The 26919-nt window shown below is 37.7% G+C and overlaps 3 protein-coding genes and 1 pseudogene across 4 annotated transcripts; all 4 read left to right on the forward strand.

Annotated features, from left to right (window-relative positions):
• Positions 1-371: 371 nt before the first annotated feature.
• LOC145485783 (retinol dehydrogenase 12-like) lies at positions 372-6076 on the forward strand. Its single transcript, XM_081464411.1, has 4 exons — positions 372-791; positions 1867-1995; positions 3019-3570; positions 4570-6076. Exons 1-4 carry the CDS (start codon positions 560-562, stop codon positions 4881-4883), a joined length of 1227 nt encoding a protein of 408 aa, XP_081320537.1. The 5' UTR covers positions 372-559; the 3' UTR covers positions 4884-6076.
• An 887-nt stretch (positions 6077-6963) lies between these two features.
• On the forward strand, positions 6964-12769 carry LOC145485786 (retinol dehydrogenase 13-like; annotated as a pseudogene). The gene is made up of 4 exons (XR_014049224.1): positions 6964-7123; positions 9166-9294; positions 10164-10717; positions 11738-12769. The product of XR_014049224.1 is annotated as a retinol dehydrogenase 13-like (transcript).
• Position 12770: 1 nt separating this feature from the next.
• Positions 12771-19187, forward strand: LOC145485784 (retinol dehydrogenase 13-like). The gene is made up of 4 exons (XM_081464412.1): positions 12771-13853; positions 15887-16015; positions 16934-17482; positions 18496-19187. The coding sequence occupies exons 1-4, from the start codon at positions 13718-13720 to the stop codon at positions 18807-18809; spliced, it is 1128 nt and encodes a 375-aa protein (XP_081320538.1). The 5' UTR covers positions 12771-13717; the 3' UTR covers positions 18810-19187.
• A 341-nt stretch (positions 19188-19528) lies between these two features.
• Positions 19529-26174, forward strand: LOC145485785 (retinol dehydrogenase 13-like). The gene is made up of 4 exons (XM_081464413.1): positions 19529-20835; positions 23277-23405; positions 23507-24061; positions 25619-26174. The coding sequence occupies exons 1-4, from the start codon at positions 20751-20753 to the stop codon at positions 25930-25932; spliced, it is 1083 nt and encodes a 360-aa protein (XP_081320539.1). The 5' UTR covers positions 19529-20750; the 3' UTR covers positions 25933-26174.
• The last annotated feature ends 745 nt before the right edge of the window (positions 26175-26919 follow it).

Below are 26919 nucleotides of genomic sequence, written 5' to 3' on the forward strand. Positions count from 1 at the left end.
AAAATTCGAAAAATTACAAAGGGGAACAAATAACGAAAATGTGTGGGAACATGGGAACATAGGGCAATTTTGGAAGGGAACAAGGGAACAAAGACCCCCCCCCCCCCCGGGAGACCCTCATTCGACGGAACTACATCCCATCATGTAGGATGTAGGATCAACCTTCTCGTCATGCGCCGCGCGTATGTCGCATGTGTAAATCAGTTGGCCGCTGTACATGTATTTTCTATGGCCTGGTATGTATACAAAATAGTTATGCAACACCCTCTTGTGGTATACCATGGAATGTCACTCTCAACATTGCCCGAGCCTTTTGGCGAGTGCAGTTTGAGAGAATTATAAAACGTCAAGCGTACTGTAAATCCTTATTTTCTGGAGCTTTCTGTCTTACGATTACTTATTTCTTACTTCATACTGAGAAAATTACGGACGGACGTGCGTTATTTTTCATTTTGCATTTTTGCATTGCAGTGCAACTTGAAAATCAACGATTTTAAAATTGACCAGCTCTCAGCCAATCTTAATGACATAATTTTCTCTGTCGCTAATAGCTAAGTGCATGACCACTATAAATAAGATTTACATTTTTGTGCATATTAAGAATTTTAGTCCGCGGGTATCTTCCCCTTGTGAGTCCCTTGTGAGTTGCGTGTCATTCTGGTGCCTACTGAGCGCGGCTAAGGAAGACTGGGAACTAGTTTCTTTCAAATCGACAATAATGGCGGTGTCACTCGTTTTCGTTTCGCTCTCTTTCTGCCTTACAGCGACCCGTGGAGAAGAGATAGCGGGAGGTTTGTTGTAATGTGAATGATCCTGTTATGTTATCTTGTTTGTCTATTTCTACGAACGTGAATTGTAAAATATAAGACTTTATGCACTTTCGTGTCATGTCGCATATGCGCAGCGTTCGGTGGGTTTGGAAAAGAAAATCATGCTTTTCCCTGATGCCTTCACAGCTTAACTTCTCTTTGAGGGATTTCCCCTTTGCGAAATGTGACTAGGTTCTGGTTAGCCGGAATTAAGGGGCGAGGGTAAGGGTTTCAAAGATATCTCTCAGTTGTGAAGGTGCCAGTTCCCACGAGTGTGTCCTTGAAGGGCCCTAGACAGTCACACGTTTGTTTTTGTTTACACGTGAGAGTTTGGCTATTACATTTTATTCGGAGCATGTCGAAACGAAGGGAATCACTGTGAAACTACCTGACCTTTGCTAAGTCCTCAAATGCCACCACTAAAGGGTTCCAGAAAATATCCATCCCCTCTCCCCGCCACACAGAATGTTCTTTTGGTTGAGCCCACTTCTCCTCCACCCTCCTGGAAATGTAAGTTTTCCTTTAATTTCTTTTTTCTGGCCACACAGAATTTCTAATGGCCTTCTCCCTCTTCCCTTCTCCCTTTTTCCTTCTCCCTTTTTCCTTCTCCCATTCCAAAAAAAAAATGCTTGATTAGAGGTTAGGTTACAGGGACTCCTGCAGCAAGTATGGTTAGGTTTATACACCTCATTTATGTTGTGGTACACTACATGAGAGTAAAACGGTTTGAACACCTAAAAGTATTTTAAGTTAAAATTGCTTTGCCGTAATTGCCACCCAGAATTACAGGTTTAGGCTGCTACTCTTCACAAAAATGGAGTGAAACTCATTGAGATTTGTGGTCTGGTTCAGAAATCAGAAACTAAGTACGTTAGACTGTAATTATACAATTAAAAAAAAGTTCACTGACTTAATCAAGTTTATGGCAGACAAATGTTGTCATTGGAAACCTGACGTATTTGTGTTGCAAGAAATTTTGTTATTGTCGTAGTGAGACTGTGTCATTGTGTTATTGTAGTTAAAAAATAACTATGTTTTTTTTTTCAATCTCATAAAGGCAACAATTTCATCTCACAAAGTGCTGTTAGAATACTGATAGCTGTCATAGGAGTGACAATTTGTTTGGTAGTACTTATAAAGTGGTATTTCAGTGGAGGAGTATGCAAGAGCAAGGCACGATTGGATGGTAAGATTCACCATAGCATACTGAGTGACACTTCAAAAAGTGTGAATGTGCAGAATATAAAGTACAACTTGAAGGTTTTACTTCCAAAGGTGATTCACAGTTCATTTCATCCAGGCTATAGAAGTTTCAAATAAAGTGAGCTTGGCCTCAAAATATGTATACTTTTTATTTCTAGCCTTTCTTTGACCTAACGAAATCTGTAGTGATACTGTAGAGTTATGTCTTTGCCAGATAGAGGTTAATAATCTTGGGTCTTGATATAATAATTATTGTCAACTTTTCAGATGCATTGCCTGCAATCTACAGTGCAAAATTTGCTTGTTTATTCGATTTGTGTCTTTGCAGGAAAACAAGGCAATTTGAGTCAAACAATTGGGGCAAGAAAGTGCAGAATGATAGAGTTTTGCACAGTATGCTAGCATTTTTGTGAACATTTCAGTAGGATTTACCCCCAAAAACTTTTTTTCTCAGTTCAGCAAAAAATACAAAAGTCTCTAAGAGAAAGTGGCAACTGAAACTAATGCCAAGCAATGTATAGCACGACTTTTTGTGTTAATTTCAACTACAGTGAACTACTTTCAACACAAAAATTAGCGAAAGCAATTAACGACATTTTGACCTTGGTTTTAACCAAATTTTTTGTTGAAAATATTCCTTTAAGCCTTACTTAGTGAACTACAGTGCTTAGTCTGTTAAATTAGGATGCCAAGGTGACTGATATCTTTTTGTTCTGTTGAATTTGCCTGTCTGAGTATTTTAGAGGTGAGTTTTATAGGATAGTCAGAGCATTTAAGTGGGAAAAAAGGGAGCATTAAGTACAAGCATTCCAGTGGAGAAGACACAGGACGAAACTAGTAAAAGCCTTTGTGGGGACAGTGTATGAGTAGGGATATGGAGAAAGTTTAACCCCTCGTCCTTGTACTTTTTGACCTTCTCCAGTTTTGCTGGCTTGTTTTTCTGTGACTACACTACAGTCTTACAGTAACACTGATTTTAAAAGGGTTTTATTGCTGTTATGTTTAGGCAAGACTACAATTGTGACAGGTGCCAACACTGGAATTGGAAAGGAGACAGCATTGGATTTTGCAGAGAGAGGTGCCAGGGTCATTTTGGCTTGCCGAGATGAGGAGAAAGCCAAAGATGCTGCAAGGGACATTGTTGCTGAGACTGGAAGTGATAAAGTTGTTGTCAGGATTCTTGACCTGGCTTCTTTTGAGTCTGTCAGAGCTTTTGCTAAGCTCATCAATGAAACAGAAGAGAGGCTGGACATTCTTGTAAACAATGCAGGGCTTTCTGGAACTTACAGGTTGACAAAGGATGGCTATGAAAGTATTTTTCAAGTAAACTACCTTAGCCATTTTCTGCTCACTTTACTAGTGATGGAGAAACTGAAGAAATCCGCACCAAGTCGTATTGTAAATGTATCATCTTTAATGCATGAGCTAAAATATGCAGATCTCCAACTTGACGATTTTACACTTTCCAAAGAGAAGTTTGGAAAAGTGAAGAGTCGCTATGCTCAATCAAAGTTAGCACAGGTTGTGTTCACAAGGGAGTTGAGCAAGCGATTAGAAGGTGAGTGAAGTCATGTGAGCATTATGTACAAGTATGTTTGATGTAATAAATTAGAATTATAATGCCTTAGAAACCACCTCTGTCAGTTTTCACTAGTACACATGAGTGACATACAAAATTCACATACAATGTATACTCCTTGAAAAGTCCTTGAAGTTTTACCGATAGTCCTTCAACTAATTTGAAAAGTCTTTGAATTAACCTGAGGCTACAAGGTATTAAACAGCCAAGTTCTTTTTTGCATCTACGTAATCGAAGAACTTGGCCATATGCAGCCATGTGGATATACAAACTGCAAGTCAAGCTTTTAAGGTGGCTCAAAACAGTTTCCAGCACTTAGATTTTGATAGGTCATTATAACCACTCTTTATCTCTTGATGCTACAATCATGGTAAAATTTGACAATGAATATAAAAAAATTTCACCATACCGTTTTTGAGTTATAAAGCTGTATTTAAGGGTGTTTTTAGCAGGTCATACTGTTGCCATGGTAACCTATTGTGGCACAAAAATGATAACAAATTTATTCACCAGTGATTGGACAGTTTTTTGATACCATGATTGTATATGGTAGTATGAAGTGAGTCGTAGTATTTCTTCTCCCTTATGGATGGAATGCTAGTCCATCACAAGGTTTACTGGTACCCATTTATACCCCTGGCTGGAGAAGGTACTGCAAGAGTAGTGCAAGAGTAAAGTGTCTTGCCCAAGAACACAACACTTATTATTGACCAGCTGGTAAAGCTTCCATCAAAGGAACAACAGCTTTTGAGAACACAACACTTTATTCTCGGCCGACATGCAGCCATGTTCGTTTTACACACACAATACAGCCCATGTGGAACACTGTTGACCCCTATGATACCACAACAGAATCATCTCCTATCAATACAATGATGCAGCTGGGGCTCAAACCTAGACTACCTGGACCAGTGTCCAGTGCAATAATCATTAGGCCACAGTACAGTGAATTAACATGCCTTAATTTCCTTGCTTCAGGTACTGGAGTAACAGTATATGCCCTTCATCCTGGTGCTGTGAAGTCTGACATCTGGCGATGCTGGAAGCTTTTCCAAAAACCTTTTGTGAAACCATTAGTACAGCTCTTGATGTTCCTATTTTTCAAGGATTGCAAGCAGGGAGCACAGACAACAATCTACTGTTCAGTTGCAGAAGAGCTAGAAGGTGTCTCCGGGCTTTACTACAGTGATTGCCGAGTCAAGGAGTGCAATCCACTTGCCAAAGATCCCGGTTTGGGAAAGAAGTTGTGGGATGTTAGTGAAAGGTTGACTGGAGAAAGCTGGACCAATTAAAACTGATAACAACGCAGTTTTTACTTAATAGCCATATTGATTCCATTATCAGCATTTCTTTGCTGAGTGGCCAAGGGTATAAAGACTATAAGTGGCCTTGCTCTAATGAATGTCCCATTTTTGGTAACAATAATTTTTACATAAATTTTATTACAATAACCAACTTTACCGGTATTAATAGAGGGTAACACAGAACAGTAGATATTACTGATAAACCAGTGGCCCTCCTAGAAATATTTACAGTATAAAAAGATGAACTATAATACACTCAAAACCATTAATACTCTTTACACTATGCTCCAGAGTTTTCCATATAAGTGACCAGTGTACTGAGTTTATTTAATTTATAAGTGAAATGATTTGTTTTGTTAGTTCATTATTGGTTAGGAATTATTGTAAATAGCTATCTTATCGTAAATAATTAAACTCTTGCTTCTTTTAATTAAATAATTTGTTTAGTATAATAACGGCTAATTAGATTATTTAGTAGCTGTGTATTTATTTATTTTATTTTTTTATTTTTTAAGTACCCCTAGTTAGTAGAGGGTCTTTACCCTTGGCTTTAATTAAGTCATTGATTGATTGATTGTTTGATTGTCTGGTTGTTTGATTGTTTGATTTGATTGAGTGAGTGACTGAGTGAGTGAGTTATTGATTGATTGATTGATTGACTGATTCAATCCATCAAGGTGGAGTACACCAACTCTGAGAACCAACTCTCAGAGAGTCATCACTGCATTAAAAATATGTGTTACTTGTAGCACAATTTGAATACTCAGGTAGATTTTGCTTCAATACTGTTATCAGAAGTACTATCAGTGTATTAATAAGATTATTGTGGTAGATGGAAGTTCTAGCCTGCTGTTGATCAACCTCTAACTTTTCAATGGGTAGTCTCTAACAAAACAAGTTAAAACAGTAAATATTGTAGTGTCCGCAATTAGTTTTTTTTTAAAGCTACTATAAATACCCTTTGACACTCAAATAAAGTCTTTCTTTCATTCATTCATCTGTCCGTCCGTCCGTTCATTCATCCATCCATTCATTCAACTACTATCTGCCTATCCCTGAGGTAGCTGCTCACAACAGCTTCAACTTCTCCTTTACTTATCACAGCATGCACATGGAATTATGTAGAATTAGATGGACCTGAAAGATGTGAAAATAAAAGTCACTTTCCTCTGTTCTCACAACTGTCTGAAGTTAATTTATTTTGTTCCTTTTACATTAAGCAAGTCTGCTTTTGTGCAGCTGTACCCATCCCACCCTAAGAGAAATGGTAGGGCTTTCTCTTCTCAGTTTTTCCCTTTTGTGTGTGTGTGTGTGTTGCGGGGGGGGGGGGGGGGAGGGGTGGAGACACTCGCCAAGGGTGCTTTCCATTCAACCAAAAAATCTGGTGTGAATTTCCAGAGATTTCCGGGAGCGAATGGAACAGATCTTTTCCGATTGACTACAACAGAATGGAAAATGATAAGCTGCACTTTTCGTTCACTTGGAATTTTTCAGTGACTTTGAGGTTTAAATTGCAATATACAAGCAAACAGGGTGAACACTGATACGTCAACATCGTGACTTTTTCTGCTTTTTATAAACCACAACAGCAGAGACCTTATACAAACCACAACGGCAGGGAAAACGTCGCAAAAAACAAAGGGATTGTAATTTTCCACACTCCACATTTTCCATACTCCTCATTTTCCACACTCCACGTCTTCCATACTCCACATCTTCTACGCTCTTAATTTTCCACACTCAACATTTTCCACACTCTTCATTAGCCATACTCCCCATTTTCCACACCGCTCACTCTGCCGCGCACTCCGCACTCCGCACTCCGCCCTCCTACATCCGCCCTCCGCACTCCGCACTCCGCACTCCGCACTCCGCACTCCGCACTCCGCACTCCGCACTCCGCACTCCGCACTCCGCACTCCGCACCCCGCGTTCCGCACTCCGCGCCCCGCGTTCCGCACTCCGCGCCCCGCGTTCCGCACTCCGCGCCCCGCGTTCCGCACTCCGCGCCCCGCGTTCCGCACTCCGCGCTCCGCGTTCCGCACTCCGCACTCCCGTTTCCATGCAACCACAACCTCCCGGGATCGTTTTCGGGCCGCGATAATTTGCAGAGTCATTCTATTCTTCGGTGATCATAAATAATATGGCAGTCACTTTTGTTCTTAGCGGTATTTTCGTTTCGCTCTCTTGCTTCCTTAAAGTGACGCTTGGAGAAGAGATAGCAGGAGGTTTGTTTTCATGTCAATGATTCTTTTATGTACTCTTTTTGGTTTATTTTTGGCTTATCCTTTTGTTTGTGCGACATATGGGAAATCAAAATAAGGATTGCGAAAACCCTTGAGTCTAAAACAGAGGAGACGCTGTGCCCTCTTTTCTAATGCATTTGTTCTTGTACATGTTAGTGTACAGTGTGTTTGTGAGTGTCGGGTTCGTTGTGATCTGTTTATTGCGGTTCATTGGGAAGACATTTTATGTGGATTTTACAAGCTTATTAATAAAAGCAGACAAAAGGCAAAGATTTTATGGCAGTTCGAAAACTTGCAAAATTACAAGGATTTATGTGGAAAACGACTGGAGTGTGAGTGGGGGGTAAAGCGTATTCTTCCCTTACAAATCCTTCTAATTTCTAACATCCATAAAAATTCCCTCTTAAAGGATATGAACCTGAAAATGTAAGCCTACATGTAAGCTTATTCCAATTCTGATTTTAACATTATGCATTATTGGTAAAAATTTAAAAACGATCTCTGGCCAAAACGATTTAAAAACTGCAAGCTTTTGACTGCCTGAACTACAGTCTTTGACGATGCACTATTATTGTACGGCTTGTGTTTGTTGCCAATACGCACGCTCTGATTGACTAATTGGGTGATTCCAGAAAATACCCACACCTATACCACGGGCAAGGGGAGGGGGGGGGGGGGGAGTTCTTTGAACTGGAAATCCAAAGGCATGGCGGTACTTACGATTGGAATTCCGAGGGCATGGGAGGGTTTTTTAGAGAGGACAGACAAGAGTGTGAAAGCACAAACAAACTGTGGAAAGCAAGATACAAGACAGACCTGTATCGATCGATCACACATATGTTTATGTTCACTTAGAGAAGAAAAGCAATAAAATCTGGGTTGTACATTGGGCTCCAGAGGCCTTAAAGTTGATGAATTTCTTGTCAGAAAATCATTTGTGACAAACCCCAACCCACCATGCTTGTTTACTAAAAATAGATGCGCCAGCAACACATATTCATAAGGGAACTGCTTTAATGGCATCTGAACAAGTGAATAACATTTGTAATATCGAAGGTAAATTAGGCAAGATTTGCCCACTTGTGTTCTATTTTCCTAATTAACACACAAAACAATGAAAATTTTTATTCCTTCACTAGTTTAGTTGAAAACTAGTTGCAAAATTGCCATTGAAGAGGAGAAAGTTTTAGTCACAGAACAGTGAGTCATGAATGCACACGATCATATCACATGCAATTTCTAGCCCTGAAGACAGTTGATAAACTTCTGGGAAGATGCAAAAGCATAAAATCTCTTTCATTGGAAGTCTTAGGTTGACAAACTAGGATTCCAGATGGTTGAAGTAAAAAAACAGAAATCTGGAAGGGAGGGGGGTTAATGATTTCGGAATTTGGAGGGCATTGGGGTAGAGCATTTTGGAATTTCCAAAGGCAAGTGGGGAGGGGGGGGGTTAAAATGTTCATGCTGCCCATGGTTGAGTATGGATATTTTCTGGAATCACCCAGTCTAGGGCATTTATTCTCCCGTATTGCCCACAGGCCGATCATGGGCCTGTAAAAACAAAGCAAAAGCTATATAAAAAGCAACATTACTTATCAACCTCAAATGTTCTTTTTGTTTGGAAAATCTCAAACCTTGGCTCTGTCGTATTGACCTCGCTGTTGCTCGGTCAATAACAGCAAGGTCTCGGTTTGAGATTTTCCAGCAAAGACGTCACTCTTGGTTAATAAGTAGTTACCAATGAGTAAATCAGTGGGTTGTTGAAAAGCACTTGTACAACCTGACTGATTGTTGCAAAATCCCTGCACAAACAATTTGGGCCTTTATTGTACTTTATAATCTTGTACTGTAATGAAGTTGGTTACTTCCATCTGTATTAATTTGTATTAATTGTTATTTTTGTATTTAATGTTGATGCTAACCTGGTTATTTCAAACCCCCACAATTTTGAACCATTTTCCTTTTCCCCTCAGAGTTTGAAATAGCAGGGTTCAACTGTATGTTTTGCTTTCATTCTCATTAAGGTGATAATTTGATCTCCAAAAGTACTGCTACATCAGTGATAGCTGTCATAGGAGGAACAATTTGTTTGGTAGTACTTATGAAGTGGTATTTTGGTGGAGGAGTATGCAAGAGCAAGGCACGACTTGATGGTAAGATTCACAATAGTGTACACACTTCAAAAAGTGTCAAATTATAATCTTGGTGGTCTCAAAATAATTTTTGATTTTAAGATGCATGTGTGACTGTAAACTTCCAAAAGTAATGACCAGCGCTACTTTTGGAATTAGCAGCCTTTGAGGCTCGTTACTTTTGTGGGGTTGTTACTTTCAAGGAAGAAAAGGCGTTGTATAAAGTGGATATGACTGAGCTCTTCTTATAGTTTAAATCTATATTGTCTAGACCATGTCAGTGGTCTGCAGGAAAGCTAGTTAGGTACCATAAACTATTTAATGTATTGGAATTGGCTTAGAACACCTCTGCAACCAAGCATGCTGACAATAATTCTAAGCTGATTCCAAACCATTATAGTATTCTTTTTAAACAATAGTCACCTAATTCACATATTTTTACTTTGCTTTTGTTCTTCTTATTATTTTTATGTTGCCTTTTCTTGCATATATTTTATCATATTGCAGTCCAGTTTTTATTCATTGAAGGCTGTAGAAATGAAATTTTTAGCCAGCAAATGTTTTTATTGTAATTTTGATTATGCCTCATCCTGGCTGTGTTTCAATCTTCAATTATTATTTATGTCAAAAAATGGCTAGTGAGCATTTCAGTGAATTTTCCCCAAAAAGTGACATTTTCAGCAAAAAATGAAACGAAATTTTAGGGAATTGATATTTTTAAGAGAAGATGGCAACTGAAACTAGATGAACATTTTTAAAATCATATGCCAAGCAATGCATAGCACAATTTTTGTATTAATTTCAAGTACAGTGGAGTGCTTAGTCTGTTAAATTAGGAAACCAGGATGAGTAATCAATATATTTTTGTTCTGTTGTTTTGTAATGTTTAGGCAAGACTGCAATTGTGACAGGTGCAAACACTGGAATAGGCAAGGAGACAGCATTAGATTTTGCACAGAGAGGTGCCAGGGTCATTTTGGCTTGCCGCAATGAGGAGAAGGCCAAAGATGCTGCAAGGGACATTATTGCTGAGACTGGAAGTGATAAAGTTGTTGTCAGGATTCTTGACTTGGCTTCTTTTAAGTCCGTCAGAGCTTTTGCTAAGCTCATCAATGAAACAGAAGAGAGGCTGGACATTCTTGTACACAATTCAATGCAGGGCTTTTTGAATCTTACAAAGTGACAGAGGATGGCTATGAAAGTAGTTTTCAAGTGAACTACATCAGCCATTTTCTGCTCACTTTACTAGTGATGGAGAAACTGAAGAAATCAGCACCAAGTCGTATTGTAAATGTATCATCTATTGGACATGCCTCAAAAGGTGCAGCCTTCCAACTTGATGACTTTAAACTTTCCAAAGACAAGTTTAATGGATTTGTTTGCTATACTCAGGCAAAGTTAGCACAGGTTGTGTTTACCAAGGAGTTAAGCAAAAGATTAGAAGGTGAGTTATTAGTGAACATCTTCAGTCTATAACTACATTAATGTTTCATGAGGTTTATTTAAAATAATCTCTAATGTCCAAAAAATAATAATTAAATTATTATTGTTTTGGTCTTGAAACTATAATCTTTATTGTCATTCTCATGATTATAGTGTAGGTAAAGGTTAATCTTGTCCACATTCAAGCCTGACCGTGACCTGAATGGCTGGTGCTGTAGGAGATAAAGTTGAACCCTGTTATAACTAACTCTCAGGGGAAACAAAAATAGTTTGAAAATAGCGGTGAATTGAAATAGTGTTAATGACTGTAGGGCAAATCCATGATCTAATAAATTGTTTTGAGTCAAATTAATAGGGAATTCAAACTACTCAAGTTTATATTAGTGGGCCAGGTCCAACTGAAACTAACCTTACCCTAAGGAGAAAGTTGTTATGGGGCTTTTTTACTGCTCTCTGATGGAGAACTCACCAGGGCACCATCTTATTCAAGTGTGAGCCTTGTTGAAAGCACTACATGTATAGGGGAATCTTTGTTTACAATACTTACCTCATTAAAATAAATGATTCAGTGTCTTATTGAACTGTAAAAATTTTTGTTGAATATTGAAAAAGGCATGGCATGATTAACTCTCGTTATTTAGGGACTGGATACTTCTTGTGTGACACAGGTTTAAGAATGCAAAATTTTATAAAGAATGTTTGAGCTCGCTAGCACTTTTATCACCCAGAAATTTTGCAGATAATTCCTCCTTATGACACCCAATTGCAAAGAGCCAAACATTTGATCAGTTACTTGTTCTAAATTTCACAAACCCTGTAAATGTTTGGAGTAAATTTGCATTGAGCATGATGCCTTCTCTTTGTAGAGTCATGTGTTAATTAATGAGCAAAGGTTGCTTTATATACATGGGTGGAGAGAGGTACAACATATTGACCCAGACAAGGCTTGAATTTAGATTGCTTGGTCCAGAGTGCAGCATGCCAACCTTTAATTAGTCAATTCTTAATTCTGTAACTTCAGGCACTGGAGTAACAGTATATGCCCTTCATCCTGGTACTGTGAAGTCTGACATCTGGCGATACTGGCCATTTTTGGAGAAACCCTATATGAAACCATTAGTGCAGCTCGTGATGTTCCTGCTTTTCAAAGATTGCAAGCAGGGAACACAGACAACAATCTACTGTTCAGTCGCAGAAGAGCTGGAAGGTATTTTAGGGCTTTACTACAGTGATTGCCGAGTCAAGGAGTGCAATCCACTTGCCAAAGATCCCGGTTTGGGAAAGAAGTTGTGGGATGTTAGTGAAAGGTTGACTGGAGAGAGCTGGACCAATTAAAACTGAGATAACAATACAGTTTTAACGTAGTTAAATTCCCAGTTTTTTCTTCTTGGCACATTTTTTAAAGTACTTGTTTTAGAAATCGAGAAAATTCTTACCAGTACTCACTATGTGGTCAGAATGTAGCTTTGATCCTGAGGTGCAATAGCAGATTAATGAGAGACTCATCAGCCTTTCGTGGTCAGCCCAAGGAGTAACTGCCTCCAAATCCTGATGTAGAGATGGTGATTACTTGAATTGTTAGAAACTTGAAGTATATCTTAGTTTTAGTCATTACGTTAATAGCCCATTTTATTTAAGGCACTTTTAAGTATCTTTGTAGTATTAGCACAACAATATTCCGAGTTGTTGTGGTATGGTGGAAACTCAATCTTGTATTTTATTTGTTTCAATTTAGTTATTGCAAAAGAAAGAAAAATGTGGCAAAGGTCCTGCTATTTGCCTATCCCTGAAGTAGCCAGCTGCTCACGGCATCTTCAACTTTTCTGCGTCTTATTACAGCATGCACAGGGAAGTTTGTAGATGGGTCTGAAAGATGTGAAAAATAAACATCCATTCCCTGTATAACTAGCTGAAGTTAATTATTTTCTGTCATTAATTTTAATATTTCAACAAGTCTTAAGGGAGCCTTCATTTGTGCCTCTGTACCCACCCCACCCTGAGGAAAAATGGGAGGGCTGCCTTTTTTCTGATTTTCCTTTTTTTTGAGAGGGGGGGGGGGGGTTCAGCTAAACATAGACTACCTCAAAGATGCTATCAACCAGATTGATCACCATTACCTACAGTTAAAACTTAAGCAGACATCCTCGGGACTATGAGTCTGCAGTAGGGAGTTTAATGAAAATGACCCAATTTTTTTGTTGTAAAAAATATGGCCTACCATATGATGTATACTGCTACCCTCTTAAGATTTCCAGTGTGTTTTAATTTCTAGTCCACATTTACTGTGATACATGGTCATACAACATTACCTAGGGAGGGACTCCTGTGTGAAAAGGTCAAACTTAATTTCAAGGTCATTCAGTGTTATTTCATCATGTATGTGATTTCACCATCTGCTACTAGTATGTGTTATGTGGGATCCAGGCATTCTGTTTCAGAAAAACCAAATATCAAATCCAGGATTTGAATATCATTTTCATCACTAATTTCCTGCTAACAAAACAATGACAAAGGAATCAAAGAAAACAAACTGAGGAAGACTTCTGTTTTTGTGGCAGCTCTGAAAAGATCCGTTTTCAACAGCTCCACAAAGAGCTGTTTTAAATTTTCCTTGAAGTTTTTCTACGGGGGAGAAAGACCCTATTTATAAGTTTCTGATTTTACTAGAGCAATGGGGCTGGCGATCTAGGTCATAGAATTATAAAAGTAACAAAAAATATGTTTGTTTCAGTTTTATAAGTAAGCTGTCTGTTGTACTGAACTGTTACATTGCATTCAAATCGTTGATTAATTATTACTGTACATTTCGCTTGGGTTCCCTATAGTAAATGTTGTATTAGAATTAACGGTTGCATTATTATTTTTTGAAAATATCAATTTTAAATCCACTGTCCAATATTCCTCAGTCCACACCTTTCATTATTTTGCCGAGGAGCTCATTTCCGGTTCGCTGGATCATTTCCGGTCCCGCGATCGTTTGGGGCCCGGGGCTCCCGCCGGGATGGTTTGCAGAGTCATTCTCCGCCAATCTTCATATAACTCGGATATAAATATGGCAATCACTCTTGTTCTTAGCGGTACTTTCGTTTCGCTCTCTTGCTTCCTTAAAGTGACGCTTGGAGAAGAGATAGCAGGAGGTTTGTTTTCATGTCAATGATTCTTTTATGTATTCTTGTTGGTTTATTTCCATGAACGCTTATGCTTTTGTTTGTGCGGCATATGGGAAATCAAAACAAGGATTGCGAAAACCCTAAAGTCTAAAAACAGAGGAGACGCTGTGCCCTCTTTTCTAATGCATTTCTTCATGTATTTGTTAGTGTGCAGTGTGTTTGTGAGTGTCGGGTTCGTTGTGATCTGTTTATTGCGGTTCATTGGGAAGACATTTTATGTGGATTTTACAAGCTTCTTAATAAAGGCAGACAAAAGGCAGAGATTTTATGGTAGTTTGAAAACTTGCAAAATTACAAGGATTTATGTGGAAAACGACTGGAGTGTGATTGGAGGGCAAAGCGTCTTCTTCCCTTACAAATCCTTCTAATTTCTAACATCCATAAAAGTTCCCTCTTAAAGGATATGAACCTGAAAATGTAAGCCTACATGTAAGCTTATTCCAATTCTGATTTTAACATTATACATTATTGGTAAAATTTAACAATGATCTCTGGCCAAAACGATTGACTGCCTGAACTACAGTCTTTGACGATGCACTGTTATTGTACGGCTTGTAATTGTTGCCAATACTCACGCTCTGATTGACCAATTGGGTGATTCCAGAAAATACCCACACCTACATGTATACCACGGGCAGCTTTTTGGAATTCTGAGGGCAAGGGGAGGGGGGTTCTTTGAACTGGAAATCCAAAGGCATGGGGGTACTTACAATTGGAATTCCGAGGGCATGGGGGGGGGGGGGGGTTTCTAGAGAGGACAGACATGCAAGAGTGTGAAAGCACAAACTGTGGAAAGCAAGATACAAGACAGGTATCGATCAATCATGCATATGTTTATGTTCACTTAGAGAAGAAAAGCAATAAAATCTGGGTTGTACATTGGGCTCCAGAGGCCTTAAAGTTGATGAATTTCTTGTCAGAAAATCGTTTGTGACAAACCCCAACCCACCATGTTTGTTTACTAAAAATAGATGCGCCAGCGATACATATTCATAAGGGAACTGCTTTAATGGCATCTGAACAAGTGAATATCATTTGTAATATCAAAAGTAAATTAGGCAAGATTTGCCCACTCATGTTCTATTACAAAACAATGAAAATTTTTATTCCTTCTCGAGTTTAGTTGAAAACTAGTTGCAAAATTGCCATTGAAGAGGAGAAAGTTTTAGTCGCAGAACATTTAGTCATGAATGCATGCGATCGTATCACTCGCAATTTCTAGCCCTGAAGACAGTTGATAAACTTCTGGGAAGATGCGAAAGCATAAAATCTCTTTCATTGGAAGTCTTAGGGTGTCAAACTAGGATTCCAGATGGTTGAAGTAAAAAACAGAAATCTGGAAGGGGGAGTAACGAATTTGGAATTTGGAGGGCATGGGAGTAGAGCATTTTGGAATTTCCAAAGGCAAGTGGGGGGGGGGGGGGGGTAAAATGTTCATGCTGCCCATGGTTGAGTATGGATATTTTCTGGAATCACCCAGTCTAGGGCATTTATTCTCCTGTATTGCCCATGGGCTGATCATGGGCCTGTAAAAACAATGCAAATGCTACATAAAAAGCAACATTACTTATCAACCTTGAATGTTCTTTTTTGGGGGGAAAATCTCAAACCTTGGTTCTGTCGTATTGACCTCGCTGTTGCTCGGTCAATAACAGCAAGGTCTCGGTTTGAGATTTTCCGGCAAAGACGTCACTCTTGGTTAATAAGTAGTTACCAATGAGTAAATCAGTGTGTTGCTGAGAAGCACTTGTATAACCTGACTGATTGTTGCAAAATCCCTGCACAAACAATTTGGGCCTTTATTGTACTTTATAATCTTGTACTGTAATGAAGTTGGTTACTTCCATCTGTATTAATTTGTATTAATTGCTATTTTTGTATTTAATGTTGATACTAACCTGGTTATTTCAAACCCCCACAATTTTGAACCATTTTCCTTTTCTGCTCAGAGTTTGAAATAGCAGGGTTCAACTGTATGTTTTGCTTTCATTCTCATTAAGGTGATAATTTGATCTCCAAAAGTACTGCTACATCAGTGATAGCTGTCATAGGAGGAACAATTTGTTTGGTAGTACTTATGAAGTGGTATTTTGGTGGAGGAGTATGCAAGAGCAAGGCACGACTTGATGGTAAGATTCACAATAGTGTACACACTTCAAAAAGTGTCAAATTATAATCTTGGTGGTCCCAAAATAATTTTTGATTTTAAGATGCATGTGTTACCGTAAACGTCCGAAAGTAATGACTGGCATTACTTTTGGAATTAGCAGCCTTTGAGGCTCATTACTTTCATGGGGTCGTTACTTTCAAGGAGGAAAAGGTGTTATATAAATTTGGTATGAATGGGCTCTTCTTATAGTTTAAATCTATATTGCTGTCACGCATGTCTAGACCATGTCAGTGGTCTGCAGGAAAGCTAGTTAGATACCATAAACTATTTATAATGTGTTGAAATTGGCTTAGAAGACCTCTGCAACCAGGCATGCTGACAATAATTCTAAGTTGATTCCAAATCAGTATAGTATTCTTTTTAAACAATAGTTACCTAATTTACACATTTTTACTTTGCTTTTGTTTTTCTTATTATTTTTATGTCACCTTTTCTTGCATATATTTTATCATTTTGCAGTCAATTCCATTTTTTATTCGTTGAAGGCTGTAGATCAACAGCCGAAAGCTCATGTTCTTTCTTGAAATTTTTTAGCCAGCGAAAATTGTTTTTATTGTAATTTTGATTGTGTCTTATCCTGGCTGCACTTCAATCTTCAATTGTTATTTATGTCAAAAAATGCCTAGTGAGCATTTCAGGGAATTTTCCCCAAAAAGTGACATTTTCAGCAAAAAATGAAACACAATTTTAGAGAATTGATATTTTCAAGAGAAGATGGCAACTGAAACTAGATGAACATTTTTAAAATCATATGCCAAGCAATGCATAGCCCAATTTTTGTGTTAATTTCAAAGACAGTGGAGTGCTTAGTCTGTTAAATTAGGAAACCAGGATGAGTGATCAATATATTTTTGTTCTGTTGTTTTGTAATGTTTAGGCAAGACTGCAATTGTGACAGGTGCAAACACTGGAATAGGCAAGGAGACAGCATTAGATTTTGCACAGAGAGGTGCCAGGGTCATTTTGGCTTGCCGCAATGAGGAGAAGGCCAAAGATGCTGCAAGGGACATTATTGCTGAGACTGGAAGTGATAAAGTTGTTGTCAGGATTCTTGACCTGGCTTCTTTTGATTCCGTCAGAGCCTTTGCTAAGCTCATCAATGAAACAGAAGAGAGGCTAGACATTCTTGTAAACAATGCTGGGCTTGCTGGATCTTACAGGGTGACAAAGGATGGCTATGAAAGTATTTTTCAAGTGAACTACATCAGCCATTTTCTGCTCACTTTACTAGTGATGGAGAAACTGAAGAAATCAGCACCAAGTCGTATTGTAAATGTATCATCTCGAGCACACACCTCAAAAGGTGCAGCCTTCCAACTTGATGACTTTAAACTTTCCAAAGACAAGTTTGACGCATTTGTTCGCTATGCTCAGTCAAAGTTAGCGCAGGTTGTGTTTACCAAGGAGTTAAGCAAAAGATTACAAGGTGAGTTAGGTGAAGAACATCTTTGAACAGTCTATAACTACATTAATGTTTCATGAGGTTTATTTAAAATAATCTTTAATGCCCAAAAAATAATAATTAAATTATTATTGTTTTAACTATAATCTTATTGTCATATGATTATATATAGCGTTAATCTTGTCCACATTCAAGCCTAGTGACCTGAATGGCCGGTGCTGTAGGAGATACAGTTGAACCCCATTATTTTTAACTCTCATGGGAAACAAAAATAGTTTGAAAATACTGGTCAATTGAAATAGCCTTAATGACTGTAGGGCAAATCCATGATTTAACAAATTGTTTTGAGTCAAATTAATAGGGAATTCAAACTACTCAAGTTTATATTAGTGGGCCAGGTCCAACTGAAACTAATCCTAACCCTAAGGAGAAAGTTGTTATGGGGCTTTTTTACTGCTCTCTGATGGAGAACTCACCAGGGCACCATCTTATTCAAGTGTGAGCCTTGTTGAAAGCACTACATGTATAGGGGAACCTTTGTTTACAATATTTACCTCATTAGAATAAATGATTCAGTCTCTTATCAAGTTGCAAAAATATCAATTGAATATTGAAAAAGGCATGGCATGATTAACTATCCTTATTTAGGAACTGGACACTTTTTGTGTGACAGGTTTAAGAACACAAAATTTTATAAAGAATGTTTGAGCTCATTAGCACTTTTATCACCCAGACATTTTGCAGATAATTCCTCCTTATGACACCCAATTGCAAAGAGCCAAAAATTTGATCAGTTACTTGTTCTAAGTTTCACAACCCCTGTAAATGTTTGGAGTAAATTTGCATCGAGCATGATGCCTTCTCTTTGCAAATTCGTATGTTAATTACATGTAACGAGCAAAGATCGCTCTATACACCTGGGTGGAGAGAGGTACAACATATTGACCCAGACAAGGCTTGAATTTAGATTGCTTGGTCCAGAGTCCCGCATGCTAACCGTTAATTAGTATTACAGTGTTTTAATTCTCTTGTTTCAGGCACTGGAGTAACAGTATATGCCCTTCATCCTGGTACTGTGAAGTCTGACATCTGGCGATACTGGAAGCTTTTGCACAAACCCTATATGAAACCATTAGTACAGCTCTTGATGTTCCTGCTTTTCAAAGATTGCAAGCAGGGAGCACAGACAACAATCTACTGTTCAGTTGTAGAAGAGCTGGAAGGTATTACAGGGCTTTACTACAGTGATTGCCGAGTCAAGGAGTGCAATCCACTTGCCAAAGATCCTGGTTTGGCAAAGAAGTTGTGGGATGTTAGTGAAAGGTTGACTGGAGAAAGCTGGAACAATTAAAACTGATAATAATACAGTTATAACTTAGTTAACTCGCCACCTTTATCTTCTTGGCACATTTTTTATACTACTTATTTTAGAAATTGAGAAAGTTCTTACTCATTACGTGGTCAGAATGTAGCTTTGATCCTGAGGTGTAGATTAATGAGAGACTCATTAGCCTTTCCTGGTCAGCCCTCTGGAATTTAGTTAATTGTACAATGTATTGATAAAATAGATAGATTAAATTTTAAGGAAATCAAAAGACTACTCGATCATTACCAAGGAGTATTACTTTTTTAAAGACTTTCTTTTCAACAGTGCAACTGCCTCCACGTCCCGATATAAAGATAGTGATTACATGTAGTTTTAGAAAATTAAATTAATATTTTAAGCCTAGATTGACTTAGCTTCATATTTAGTATTTTACATGTATATGTTTCATGTACTGTAGGTCAACCTTAGCAAGTGTTGCACTTGTTAGTATTGTAAGTAACGTGTATTGTATGTAAGTAGTAAGTAGTCTTTTTAATTAATTAATTAATTAATTAATTGATTAATACAATGTAACTTATTGTAGTGTAAGTAATGTAAGTAATTGTATTGTTAGTAATTATCCAGTAAGTGATGTAGGTAATTGTCCCATAAGTAATGTAAGTAGTTGAACTGTAAGTTGTTTTTTTCCCTGTGTTTTGCAATAAAAATATATTAAAAAAAATAATAATAATAATAAAAAAAAAAAAAAAAAATGTATATGTTTCAATTAATATATTTTAGTTCAGTAGTATACACGACCCTGCAAGCTTTGTAGCTTTAACTCTTATCATGTCGAAATAAGGCTATTATGTTATGTTATATGTGTTAGCATCTTTATATGTCTTAGTTTTAGTCATTATGTTAATAGCCCATTTTGAGTATCTTTGTAGTATTAGTGCTATAATATTCCCAGTTGTTGTGGTATGATAGAAACTCAAACTTTTAGTTTATTTGTTTCAATTTAGTTATTGCAAAAGAAAAAAAAAATATGGCAAAGATCTTGGTTTGGCAAAGAAGTTGTGGGATGTTCAGTGAGAGGTTGACTGGAGAGAGCTGAAACAATGACAACTGATCAACAATAGAGTTTTATCTTACCATAATGATTCCATTAATATCCTTCCTTTGCTGAGCAGCCAACAGTATTTTCATACCATTAGTTCCCTATTCATTAAGCGGCCTTAATCCAATAAATTTCTCTTTTTTTGGTTAATACTCTTTACACTATGGTTTCAAGGCTCGTGGGTTACTTTCGCTGACATTTGCTTTTCCAAAACTCCAAAACAGACTTAAAGTAAAGTGGTATGTGGGATCCAGCTATTCAAATCCAGGATTTGAATATCATTTTTATTAATTGCCAATTTCCTATTAACAAAACAGTGACAAAGGAATCAAAGCAAACGGACTGACCTGCACTTATGTTTTTGTGGTGGCTCTGAAAAGATCCGTTTTGAATGGCTCCACAAAGAGCTGTTTTAAATTTTTCTTGAAGTTTTTTTATGGGGGAGAAAGACCCTTTTTATAAGTTTCTGATTTTACTAGTGCGAGGGGGCTGTCGATCTAGGTCATAGAATGGTAAAAGTAACAATAAGTATGTGTTTCAGTTTTATAAGTAACCTGTCTGTTACATTGCACTCAAATCGTTCATTGACAATTACTGTAAATTTCGCTTGCGTTCCCTACAGTTGAGGCTGTACTAGAATTAACAGTTGCATTATTATTATTTTTTTAAAAAAAAAAAAAAAAAAACATCAATGTTAAATCCACTGTCCAATATTCCTCAGTCCACATGCATCTTTCCTCGTTTTGGCAAGGCGATCATTTCCGCTCCCGGGATCATTTGCGGTCCGCCATCCGGCCGGGATGAAAGGCCGGGCGTTGATTTTAGCGCCCTGATTTGCAGAGTCATTCTCCTCCAATCTTAAAAATATGGTGGTCACTCTTGTTCTTAGCGGTATTTTCGTTTCGCTCTCTTGCTGCCTTAAAGTGGCCGTTGGAGAAGAGATAGCGGAAGGTTTGTTGTAATGTTAATGATATTTCTGTGCACTGTTGTAGGTCTATTTCTATGAATTGAACGCTTATGCTCAGATGTCTCATTCGATCTCACACTGTACTGTATATGCCCTGTGCTGCAGACGCCGCACGACGCTGCGGGAAAACCCTTGAGTCTGAAGCGGAAGGAGACGCTGTCCCTCTTTTCCAGTGAATTTGTCCGAGTATGCGTACAGTGTACCGGTTTCGTACTTGTGTTCTATTCATGGGGTAGACCGGCATTTCAAACTTACAGCTTACATCCATTTTAAGCTTATAAGCTTACTATCACTGCACGGTGCTTACACTCTTAAGCCTTTACAACTTAGCTTGACACTTAAATCGAGGTCGTCACAATGCACCATTTTCTGCCCGATTTAATGGGCCAAAAGGTTAAGGACTAGCTATAGTCAAAAATGCCAAAGACAGCCGTAGATTCGGTGAAGCCTGCACAAAATACACCCTGGTGTGATCTTGCTGGGTCATATGTACCCTCCACAGTGGGTATTTAAAAACGACCTAAATTCACAGGGTTTGTACAGTCTTAAAAGTTCTTGAATTTGGATAGAACTCTTAGAAAGTTCTTGAACCCCACCTTAAACTCCATCCATATCATCCTTGAAAAGTCCTTGAAGTTTCTTCACCACTGAATATTACGGCGATGGACAAAACACTGACCCCCAGTCCATGGTCCACCCAAATAGACTACCTAAAAAGGATTATTAACAACTCTAAAAATAATATAATAACACCAGCATAATACAGCAACCAGTGTTCTTCTCAAATACGTTGTAAACATCCAGATTCAGGCTATTTGCTTGCAAATTATTTTGGAACAATTGGGGGCTATTAATAGATGGAAAGGAACTGAATGTTCTGCGGACTACCTTGTTAATTTGGCATTGTTTCTGGAAGGTTTACTATTCGGCCATTATTCTTGTCATCTCCTATCTTGTCATCTTTTAGCTTGTGCATGTGTAGTGGCTGACTGAATCGCATGGAATAAAACTGAAAATCACTGTGTGACATTTACATTTGGTAATGTGCTATTCCTAAATCAAATATTAGACTGGGTTCCTCACTCACATTTCAATGGCTTTTCAAGTTATTATGTTTACACTTGTATGATCCTGATACTGACTGGTACCTCTGATTGATAACAGCCATTGATAATCATATGATGAAATTTGGTTTGAGTATGCTTTTCTCACCATTTTGTGTTCAGCAGTTGTTTATTTTAAGTACAATTATTCAAAATGGTGGCTAGAGGCTGTACAGGATGAACATAAGCAGAAGTTATGTGTAGTTTAAGTATACTAGTAGCTAGGAACATTGAATAGTAATCATTTGGAATATTATTCTTAGGGTTAGTCCATTTTAGGGTAATCCATTTGGGTAGTCCATGGACTGGGGGTCAGTGTTTTGTCCATCACCAAATAATACTGAGTCAAAAACAAAGTTGTTTCGTATGCTGAACTTTGGTTTTCTTCTTTTCTGATCTCAAACAACTTGGAAACACTGTAAAGCAAGGGGAAATTCCAGAAGCAGTCGTGTGTGGTTTCAATTTTCTTGCACATAACAAGATTGTACCTGTCAAACCAAATGACACTTACCCCTCAAGATGATGAATTGATTATTTGAATATTGAATCCACTAGTCATTTCAAGAATACAGCTAACAGGTTCAATATTTAAAAAAATCAATTCATTAATTACTTTCTCAAATAATTAATTCATTAGTATACTCTTGAGGGGTACGCTTCACTTGGTTTGACTCAATTTCTATTGCTACTGGCAAGCATCCTTGAAAAACAAGGCCTTGGAAAAAGTTGCAATTTTCTATATAAAGCTGGCTTAGACAGTAAGAGGTTAAAAAGCACATATGACCTTTGCAAAGTCCTCAAATGCATCCACTAAAGGATTGAGATTGTTCCAGAAAATATCCAAATCCCCCCCCCCCCTTACAGAGTGTTCTTTTGGTTGAACTCCCTTCTCACCCACCCCCCTGAAATTTTAGTTTTGCATCTTACACCAAAGTGTTAAGTTGTGCTGCCCTGTAAGAATAAAACTATTTGGATATTAAATTTTATTACCTTAAAATTAGCCTTCTGCTGAAGTACTTATAAGTAAGACTGCTTTGTAGTCATTATCACCTGGAATGTATGGTGTAGTTTGCACAAAATGCAGTGAAATTCGTTTGTGGTCTCAGCTCAGAAGTATGAAACTTTTAACTGCAACTGTATGGTTGTTGCAAGAAACATTTTCACTTAATCAAGCTCCTGGTTTACAAATGTTGTCACATTTCCAAAACCAGTATGGCATGTGTTTCCAGAAGTTTGTTATTGCATTAGAACTTAGATTATGTCATTGTTTTATTGTATTCCAAAATAATTATGTTTCTGTTTCAATTTTTTATGTCATAAAGGTGACAATTTCATCTCCCAAAGTACTGCTAGAACACTGATAGCTGTCATAGGAGTGACAATTTGTTTGGTAGTACTTATTAAGTGGTATTTTGGTGGAGGAGTATGCAAGAGCAAGGCACGACTTGATGGTAAGATTAACAATGGACTGGTAGCTTTCTAGTTTTCCTTACAAGTTTACAGGCTCACAGTTAGTTTGATTTTAAAAGGGTTTTATTGCTGTTATGTTTAGGCAAGACTGCCATTGTAACAGGTGCAAACACTGGAATAGGCAAGCAGACAGCATTGGATTTTGCACAGAGAGGTGCCAGGGTCATTTTGGCTTGCAGAGATGAGGAAAAGGCCAAAGATGCTCTAAGGGACATTATTGCTGAGACTGGAAGTGATAAAGTTGTTGTCAGGATTCTTGACCTGGCTTCTTTTGAGTCTGTCAGAGCTTTTGCTAAGCTCATCAATGAAACAGAAGAGAGGCTGGACATTCTTGTAAACAATGCAGGGCTTTCTGGAACTTACAGGTTGACAAAGGATGGCTATGAAAGTATTTTTCAAGTAAACTACCTCAGCCATTTTCTGCTCACTTTACTACTGATAGAGAAAATAAAAAAATCAGCACCAAGCCGCATCGTAAACGTATCATCTTTGGGACATGAAGCAAAATTTGCAGATTTCCGTGGCCAACTTGAAGATTTTAAACCTTCCAAAGAGAAGTGTGACCTACTTAGTCGCTATTGTCAATCAAAGTTAGCGCAGGTTGTGTTCACAAAGGATTTGAGCAGGAGGTTAGAGGGTGAGTAAATTGAATATTATTGTATAGAGTGTACCTTTGATGAGGTATAGTAAAAATTATTCTGATGCCTTGCAAAACACCTCAGTTTTGACTACCATATTTCAGTGAACATAATAGACCCTTTTCATTTAAATTAACCTTACTAACCTCATTTCAGAGTAAACATTCTTTTGAATTACCAACTTCAAAATGACGTTAGTAAGGCTAATTTTAATACTTGCAAAAGAATTTATAATTGACCGCCATTTATGAAAGTGGGCTATGTACTTATCAGAGATCTTTAATGTTTTTGAAAATTATTAATTTTAAATAATACATTACCTCCTACTAACTAAGGGTGAGGGCCATACTCTGAAGTTATGGCCCGGGGTCTGAACAAAAATGACCAAGTGCCAATATTCCCTAGAAAGGTTTGAGCAAGCTAGGTTAGTAAGTAGTTTATTGTAAGGCACACAGGCCTCGAATTTTCTATGGAAGTGGTCTGTGTGCCAGTTAAATCTGATTTACCTCAAGACTACATTGCCATACAATAATAATAATAATAATAATAATAATAAAAGTAATGATAATAATAATATAATTATAATAATAGTAATAATGATAATAATAATAATAATAATAATAATTTTAAGAAAATGACAAAACGTTTGAGGTTACAAAGCATGTTTCGACAGGAACTTCTGTCATCCTTAGTTAATCCAAGTGCAAAGCGATGGAAGCGGAATTTATAATAAGTAGAAAATGCTAATTGTGATGGATAGTACCAACAGAATGAAGCAAAGAGTGAAAGTGTGAGAATTGAACAGATAATTTTAGATTAACAAGGTGTAATTGTTGATTCAAAGAGGGTTGTTCCCTCTGGATATGAATAGCCTCTTTTATCTTAAGTTGAAAACTGGTGGAGGCGTGATCCAAAACATGGACTGAAACAATCTGCTGAACACAAGGCGTGACAATGTTCAGAATTTTGCAGACTATGAAAATGTGAGAGGCCCTATCACATATAAGTTCAGCTTCCATCGGTTTGTAGTTTGGATTAACTGAGGATGACAGGAGTTCCTGTCAAAACATGTTTTGTGAACTCAAATGTTTTGTCGTTTTCTTAAAATTCTTGTCTTGTCTACTACTATCAAGACCCTAATAATAGTACTACTATCAAGACTATAATAATAGTAATAATTATAATAATAATAACAATTATAACAATAATAGCAATGATAACAATGATAACAATAATAATTTAATTGGGCTCATTAAAATTAATCATTAAAACTTTACTTTGGGTAAAACACTTTACTCTCCACCCAGGTGTATAAATAATGGGTACAAACGAATTTAATGCTGGGGGTAACCCTGTGATGGACTAGCATCCCATCCAAGGGGGTGTAGCAATGCTCCTAGTCACTTCATGTTACTGAAACTGGGATAAGCTCCAGCTTGATGAGCCACTTGACTTGTATGCAAACTTTTAAGGTTTGAACCTAGACTACAAATACTTAGTCCGTGGTCCAGCATGCTAATCATTAATATTACATTGTCTTAATTCTGTTGCTTCAGGTACTGGAGTAACAGTATATGCCCTTCATCCTGGTGGTGTAAAGTCCGACATCTGGCGAAACTGGAGCATTTTGAACAAACCTTATACAAAACCTCTATTTCAGCTGTTGTCGTTCCTCGTCATGAAAGATACCAAGCAGGGAGCACAGACAACAATCTACTGTTCAGTTGCAGAAGAGCTGGAAGGTGTCTCAGGGCTTTACTACAGTGATTGCCGAGTCAAGGAGTGCAATCCACTTGCCAGAGATCTTGGTTTGGCAAAGAAGTTGTGGGATGTTAGTGAAAGGGTGACTGGAGAAAGCTGGAACAATTAAAACTGATAACAATACAGTTTTATCTTAGTTTACTTGCCAGTTTTATCTTCTTAGCACATTTTTATATTACTTATTTTAACACATTTTTATATGTTAGTTTTAGTTTTAGTTAGTATGTTAGTCCATTTTATGTAAAGCACTAATTTGAGTATCTTTACAGTAGTGGCACTGTATAAATGTACATTATTATTATTATCATCATCATCAGCGTCATCGTCATCGTCATTGTCATCGTCATCGTCGTCATCATCGTCGTTATCGTTGTCCTCATGTAATGTTCGCTTAGAGTCCTTTGGGCCGAGACCAAACCATGGTCCTGGGGCACTAGGGGATAGCCAGTTTTTAGCTTGATAGCACCCTCCTCAAAATGTGTGCTGTACCTAGCAAGGTTATCTTTTGTAGTTCACTGATGCTTAATTGGCCGGGAATTCTTCCAAGATAAGTTTCTAGTCCCTTTTTGATAGCTCCAAGTGCTCCAATGATAACTGGTATCGTTTCCGTTCTCATGCCCCACATTCAGCTTGTTTCGATTTCCAAGTCCTTATATTTGGATAGTTTTTCAGTGACTTTCACGGATGTGTTTCTGTCTGATGGTACTGCCATGTCAATAAATTTACAGGTTTTCGTTTTGTGGTCTTTAATCACTATATCGGGTCTGTTGGCTGTTATTTTCCTGTCTGTGTGTATTGGCATGTCCCATAATATCATGACATCCTCGTTTTCTGTAACTGTTTGCAGCTCATGGTCATACCACTTTTCTGATGTCTTTATATTATAGTTGCGACAGACTTTTCAATGTATATATGCGGCTGCTTTATCGTTTCGGTGGGTATATTCTGTTTTCGCAAGTTCAGGACACCCAGACACGATATGGTCGATTGTTTCGTCGTATTTGTTACACACCCTGCATAGGGGGCTAGTACCGTCTTTGATAATGCTGGCGTGGTATGATCTGGTAGCTAGACTTTGGTCTTGGGCTGCAATTAT

This window comes from Orbicella franksi, chromosome 4 (assembly GCF_964199315.1).
Source record: "Orbicella franksi chromosome 4, jaOrbFran1.1, whole genome shotgun sequence".
Lineage (NCBI taxonomy): Eukaryota > Metazoa > Cnidaria > Anthozoa > Scleractinia > Merulinidae > Orbicella > Orbicella franksi.

Excerpts from the sequence above, each read along its gene's own strand:
- LOC145485783 (XM_081464411.1), top strand. The coding sequence starts at position 560 with ATGACCACTATAAATAAGATTTACATTTTTGTGCATATTAAGAATTTT. Across the intron at positions 792-1,866 it reads TGGAGAAGAGATAGCGGGAG|GCAACAATTTCATCTCACAA; the intron begins GTTTGTTGTAAT and ends AATCTCATAAAG. Across the intron at positions 3,571-4,569 it reads GTTGAGCAAGCGATTAGAAG|GTACTGGAGTAACAGTATAT; the intron begins GTGAGTGAAGTC and ends TCCTTGCTTCAG.
- LOC145485784 (XM_081464412.1), top strand. The coding sequence starts at position 13,718 with ATGGTTTGCAGAGTCATTCTCCGCCAATCTTCATATAACTCGGATATA. Across the intron at positions 16,016-16,933 it reads GAGCAAGGCACGACTTGATG|GCAAGACTGCAATTGTGACA; the intron begins GTAAGATTCACA and ends TGTAATGTTTAG. Across the intron at positions 17,483-18,495 it reads GTTAAGCAAAAGATTACAAG|GCACTGGAGTAACAGTATAT; the intron begins GTGAGTTAGGTG and ends CTCTTGTTTCAG.
- LOC145485785 (XM_081464413.1), top strand. The coding sequence starts at position 20,751 with ATGGTGGTCACTCTTGTTCTTAGCGGTATTTTCGTTTCGCTCTCTTGC. Across the intron at positions 20,836-23,276 it reads TGGAGAAGAGATAGCGGAAG|GTGACAATTTCATCTCCCAA; the intron begins GTTTGTTGTAAT and ends TATGTCATAAAG. Across the intron at positions 24,062-25,618 it reads TTTGAGCAGGAGGTTAGAGG|GTACTGGAGTAACAGTATAT; the intron begins GTGAGTAAATTG and ends CTGTTGCTTCAG.